We start from the raw sequence: 6460 nt of genomic DNA, 5'->3' as shown, positions 1-6460 counted from the left end.
CAAAGTATATTCTGTAACTATGTGATAGTGCATAATTGGTGACAGAAAACTTCAGTTGGGCAGGGGATTTAAAGATGTTACCAAGCTTTGGTACCATCTTGCCCCACTTGATGGTTGGGTCACTCTGCCAATCAGTAGCATGGTACACTTGTGCTCTGATTTCATCTGCCATACTAGAATTTCGTAGGTTTTCATCACTTAATAGAACATTTAGGAAGATATCCTTACATTTATCAAGTGAGGACACAAATTCTTCCTCTGTTCGTGGTCCATGTAAATGTTGTGGAGTTCAATATCCATTTGACTCAAGCCAGAAAATGGCTCATATATGCCAGTAAAGGATCAGTGTACCTTTTGTCTGATGAAGCCATTACATCCTCCTGCATAAACACACTAAGATTAGGAACCCATTTCAAGTAATGTTGAATGTAAACATACCAGGATCATGACCTGTAAAAACCTTAGCTGTCGAAGAACACTTTTACCCTAATCGTCTCCAAGAGACCCCACTCTTTTCTCTATGTATACAAAATTTCAGTCAATGAAATGGGAAAAGGTGAAAAGTGATCGGGATAAAGAGGGAGGATGAGGATGCGATAGTTTAACTTACCTAACGGACTTGGAGTTTTCTCCCAAACGACGTTAATGAGCCTTCCAACTAAGCAAATGGTAACTGGTTGATTAAAGGGAAACCGGTTACTAGGCAAAAAAAAAAAAAAAAAAAAAAAAAAAACACATTAAATGCATGTATGAGGCAAAAGCGGACATAAGTTTGAACTTTGGGGAAATCCATCAAGTTTGTACAAATTTAAGGTTTCTTTATGTTATTAGCCCAATTAAATACTTATGAAATAGTTTAACAATTTACTAATTAATTAAATACTTATGAAATAGTTCAACTATTTACTAATCAAATAACCTTGGTTAGAAACACTTGAATAATGTTTGCCAGCTACTATATATGGACAATCTTGACTTAAGCTAGTCAAACCCTCCTTTACGAATTATAAACCGTTATTGACCATGCACGTCTCTCTTCAATCACAACCACAGCAAGCTTGAACTCGGGACCACCGTGTAGCGTCCAAGAAGGGTTGAGCCACATTCAAAGAAATTGTCCCGGCCACTTGACTAACAAAAACCAAGAATTCTGAACATATCTGAATGTATTTTTTTTAAAATAATTAATTAATCTTGGTTTTCTCCCAATGTTGGTTCTTCTTGCTTTAGTTCTTACATTACTAATGGTTCATGCCCAGAATGATCAATCAGGTACTAACTAAACCATGCATATTTCAACTTCAATGCCTTCTAAATCTCGTAATCAACCACTTCCCATTTCAGGCATCATAAGCATTGACTGTGGGATAACAAAAGGCTCAACATACACCGATAATTCAACTGGCATAAGCTACGTATCAGATGCTGAATTCATAGATAGTGGCGAAATATATAACATATCGGTTGCTTCTGATAAACAGCTTAGCACCCTTACAAGTTTTCCCAACAACACCAGAAACTGTTACACCCTACGACCAAAAAATGGAAAGGGTAACAGGTTTCTGATAAGAGCAAGTTTCATGTATGGGAACTATGATTTGAAGAACCGACTTCCAGTATTCGATGTCTATCTTGGACCTGATTACTGGGACACCATGAGATTTAATTCGTCATCTCAACCAAGAACCATGGAGATCATACATGTCTTGTTATCAGATTTCATGCATGTTTGTCTTGTAAATACAAATCGAGGAACGCCTTTCATATCATCCATCGAAGTAAGGCCTCTGGCAAATGATATGTACAACGAAACTGATGCCGGATCTTTATACGCTGCTACACGTGAAAATTTTGGATCGAAATCTACGACAGTCAGGTTAAACTTTTAAGACTGTTCCCGAAATTTTCATATCTAAATTAACCATTTTTACTATTCTTGTTACTAGAAAATGATATATCGAGGAATTAGCAGAGTCCTTAATAGATAATTCAGACAATGGTAAAAAGGTTGGAAAGAGATATTAAACAGGCATAACTTTTAATCTGTTGCGAGTTGTGAGACTCGTTTTAACGGAAGGAAGCTATGAATGGGCCGGAGCTCCAGACAAACTAACTTTGGCCCACCCGTTGCCCCCAATTTTCTCTGTTTTGACCTTACAATTTCGAGTTTCCCCAAATTTTTGTTTATTTATTGGTTTAAATTATTCTGCTTTTTTCCTAAACTCAGGCGATTTCATGATTTTCTTAAATCATGTGATTGATTAGGCACTTATTTTCAGTTAAATTTGATTTTTGAAAATTTGAAAATGCTTGTAACATTTAGATTCATCAGATTCATCTTCTATAATGCAAATGTATCTACAATATATTCAACTAAATAGAGTTTAATTGATTGTCATATTATTTTTTTTAATTTCATATAACTCAATCAATTTTTTTTGTACAATACATTGAACCGTAACAAAATTTACAAAAACTAATTTATCTATTTTTCCTCTCTAATAAATGAAAGGTTTTTTTGCCATATGTAAATATTTAATAAGTTTTGACACTTGTTATGTTGTGAAACTTTTAAATAAGTAATATCCATAAGTCATTTTATGTTTTTTTTTTTGAATTTTTAAAATTAAAAAAACATATAATTTTGTATTTATATAAATAAAGTATCAAAATGTAATAAATATTATAACAAATTGCAATTAATATGTTTCTTCATTCGTTATTTCAATTTTTATTTAAAAATACTTATTATTTACATTTTAATATTTTATGTTTTTAATCAAACTGTGTAATACACGAGTTTTATACCTAATAGTATATATATATTTAAGAGTTAAATACTTTACTTTTTCTCATTGAAGAGTTCCATTATAATTGAACACCAAATCCATTGAATAGCAAGATGACATCTCATTATACTAGAGTTTAATTCATTGAATGACAAATGATTCAACTCTCACATTGAACTTAATATTGTTAACTTAGTATTGTTCATACTCTAAGCCATTGAGATCAACTTGGATTTAATAAAATCTCTGTGGAACCCATGACACCTTTGGGTTTGTTACTTCTATTTTGCATCAAACTTTACTAACCTCACTATTCTTGTTTCTTGAAATAGGTATAAAGCTGACAAGTATGATCGACTATGGGGTCCAAGTGAACCTACGACACCTGATTATATTTCCTTAAACACTTCATATAATGTTTCTGCAGGGTCATCCCCAAACTTAGAACTACCATTTGATATCATGGGTAGTGCTGTCACACCAAATAACCTGAATCTTTCATTTGACATCGAGTGGGATCCTGTTAATACAAGCGATACGTTTTTCATTTACATGCACTTTGCTGAGATTGAGCAACTAAAAAGAAACCAGACTAGAGAATTCAACATTTATCTAAATGGGAAGCTATGGCATGGACCTCTGAATCCACTAAATCACACAACAACCACTATTCCTAGCACTAAACCCGAGGCAATAGCATCAAGGTATAAACTCACGATAAATAAAACCAGAAATTCAACCCTTCCTCCAATCATCAATGCTCTCGAGCTTTATGTGTTAAAGAAACTCCCACAAAAGCAAACGGAGGATCAAGATGGTAAGCATATGATTTGTCACTTGAGTTAGAATAAAGTACGTTTACATTAGTAATTAGAATCAAGACTATGATCTGATATTCCAAAACTCTATAATGGATATTAGCTTCTGCAATATGGAGTATCAAGTCTGTATATGGTGTAAAAAGACACTGGCAAGGAGATCCATGTGCTCCACGGGAATCTGTTTGGATTGGTCTCAACTGCAGCTACAATGATGCTGATTTGCCTCGGATCATATTCTTGTATGTATGCAGTTTTAATAACATCGAAAGTTAAAGATTTTTGTCTTTCTTGATATAATTTATTCACTACTTACTAAATACTCTGAATCAGAAACTTGTCTACCAGTGGATTGAATGGAGAAATACATCCTGGACTAGCTAGTCTCACAATGATAGAAACCTTGTAAGTCAAACACTTTTAGAAGGATATATAGAACTAAAGTATACGCAAAATTTAGCTTCTATAACTGTATGTGCCATTTTCACCATTCCTATTTCAGGGATTTGTCCAACAATAACTTAACAGGACCTGTGCCTGATTTTCTCTCTAAATTGAATTCCCTGAAAGTCCTGTAAGTTACTTCCAACTTGAACTAGCATCAAATATCTTGTTGCATGGAATAACAGATTAATCTTAGTTACTATTTATTATAGGAATTTAAAAGGAAACAATTTCAGCGGACCGATTCCAAAAGAGCTTCTAGAAAAGTCAAATAAAGGATCATTGCTCTTGAGGTTTCTACTGATTTTCTGAATTAATTTGAATACTATTATTTACTTCCGAATGTAACATTCATTCCCCAAAATCAGTATCGATGATGAAGATTATTGTGACACGAAGCATTGTGAAAACAAGGTTAAAAAAATCCTTGTTCCGGTAATAGCAACGGTTGCTTCCATCTTTGTGATTATGACAGCTCTCACCACCATATGGATGATAAAAAAACAAAAAGCACATGGTGAGAAACCTTGCAATTGCATTCGATAACTTTGAACAAAATTTTTTTTCAAAACTCACACATGCACGAATCAAGCACATGTTTTAGTTATGAAAGTTCAGTAACTGAAAGATTGCATTCAGAAAAAAGGAAAACAAGCAAGGGGTTGGAAATAAAAAAACAAAAGTACACATACTCAGAGATAAAGAGCATCACTGACAATTTCAAAGTTGTTATTGGGAAAGGAGGATTTGGTGAAGTTTACCATGGTTATATCGGTGATGTTCAAGTTGCTGTTAAGATGCTTTCTGCATCATCTCAACAAGGAGACAAAGAATTTCAGGCTGAGGTAACTACGTCTCTTACATATCTTATTCTGAAGTGCAACATTGATCATATGCTTAAAATCAGCAACAAAAACATGTGTTTAGTGAAAACTGCATGGGTAATCTAACAATTTCTCTCATACGTAGGCTTATCTTCTCTTGAGTGTTCACCATAGAAATTTAACTTCACTCGTTGGGTACTGCATTGAAGGCAAGCACAAGGGAATCATCTATGAGTACATGGCTAATGGGAACTTACAAACGCATCTTTTTGGTATTTGTTATTATTGACATTTAATGTTTAATTTGGACATATGCATATCTTCTTAATACATCACTTTACAACCTTAACATGAATCTATTAATAACACGTAAGAACAAATACTAATATTAAAAAATCAACTGAGCAGATACGAGTTCAAAGGTCTTGAATTGGGAAGAAAGACTACAAATAACGTGTGATGCAGCAAAGGGTCAGTAAGCAAATGATTTCAAATCTACTTACACATAATTTTGGCTTCTATATATATACGATCATCAAGATTCTTAATTCATATGGGGTTATACTTTTTAGGTCTAGAGTACTTACACCATGGATGCAAACCACCTATAGTCCATAGAGATGTGAAGTGTAACAACATCTTACTGAATGAAAAGTTTCAGGCAAAACTAGCAGACTTTGGGTTGTGCAGAGCTTTTCCAACAGAAGCTGCTACACACATTTCAACAGAAGTTGCTGGCACTCCAGGGTACCTTGACCCTGAGTAAGTTTGTTTACTGAATCTTAAAGCTTTTATTTATGTTGTTAAGAATTTGGAAAAACGATGTCATTTAATTATGTTGTGTTTGAATCTTTTGGTTGAATGAAATAAGAATTCTGGGTTGCAGGTATTACTTGTCATACAGGTTGACTGAGAAAAGTGACCTTTATAGCTTTGGGGTTGTGCTTCTAGTGATAATTACAGGTCAACCAGCAATAACTAGATACGAGAATGACAACATACACATAAGCCGATGGGTTAAATTACAGCTCGCAGAAGGGGATGTGAAAAGTGTGGTTGATCCTAAGCTACTGGAGGATTTTGATGATGATTCGGCATTGAAGGCAGTAGAACTGGCAATGGCATGTGTTGCAGACACACCCAACAGAAGACCCACCATGAACGATGTGGTGATGGGGTTAAATGAATGTTTGGTGGCAGAAAGAGCTCGCCTGGAAACCAAAGTACTAGATAGTTCAACTGAAATCGTATCTGTTGATCTCGAGGATGAAAGGTGATCAACACCCAAGATGATGAATTAAAATATAAAACCACATTCTTTATTTGTTTCTTGGGCTTCTTGGTTCTAAATTAAGTATCCTTATGGAATGAGCGATATGACTGCACAAGCTTTATCTCTTTTTACTTGACTTGTTGTGCTCAATAAGTTGAAATCAATATGTTCATGAAGTTGGTGTATGTTTCCAAGATATTCTGTGATCCTTTTGATCTGCCTTCATGTTAGCATTCCATTAAATGAAATCTTTAACTTATAAATATATGCAACTAATTAGAATTTGTGATAAGACACAAATCAATATGGTTT

General features: G+C 34.1%; 1 protein-coding gene across 1 annotated transcript; it reads left to right on the top strand.

The window, feature by feature from the left end:
* The first annotated feature begins 1103 nt into the window (after window positions 1-1103).
* Window positions 1104-6333, top strand: LOC145102923 (putative leucine-rich repeat receptor-like protein kinase At2g19210). The gene is made up of 13 exons (XM_079040444.1): window positions 1104-1272; window positions 1345-1876; window positions 3122-3606; window positions 3711-3849; window positions 3941-4012; window positions 4110-4181; window positions 4264-4344; window positions 4420-4568; window positions 4691-4896; window positions 5021-5147; window positions 5284-5346; window positions 5448-5637; window positions 5762-6333. The coding sequence occupies exons 1-13, from the start codon at window positions 1209-1211 to the stop codon at window positions 6150-6152; spliced, it is 2571 nt and encodes an 856-aa protein (XP_078896570.1). The 5' UTR covers window positions 1104-1208; the 3' UTR covers window positions 6153-6333.
* The last annotated feature ends 127 nt before the right edge of the window (window positions 6334-6460 follow it).

The sequence above is a fragment of the Lactuca serriola genome, chromosome 4, assembly GCF_051521515.1.
Source record: "Lactuca serriola cultivar US96UC23 chromosome 4, Lser_US96UC23_V15, whole genome shotgun sequence".
Taxonomy (NCBI): Eukaryota; Viridiplantae; Streptophyta; class Magnoliopsida; order Asterales; family Asteraceae; genus Lactuca; species Lactuca serriola.
The sequence above is the reverse complement of the archived record's forward strand: the minus strand, read 5'-3'. Positions and strand labels throughout refer to the sequence as shown.

Coding starts and splice junctions, on each gene's coding strand:
- LOC145102923 (XM_079040444.1), top strand. CDS start 1,209: ATGTTGGTTCTTCTTGCTTTAGTTCTTACATTACTAATGGTTCATGCC. Junction 3,607..3,710: donor GCAAACGGAGGATCAAGATG/GTAAGCATATGA, acceptor AATGGATATTAG/CTTCTGCAATATGGAGTATC. Junction 4,182..4,263: donor TTGAATTCCCTGAAAGTCCT/GTAAGTTACTTC, acceptor TATTTATTATAG/GAATTTAAAAGGAAACAATT.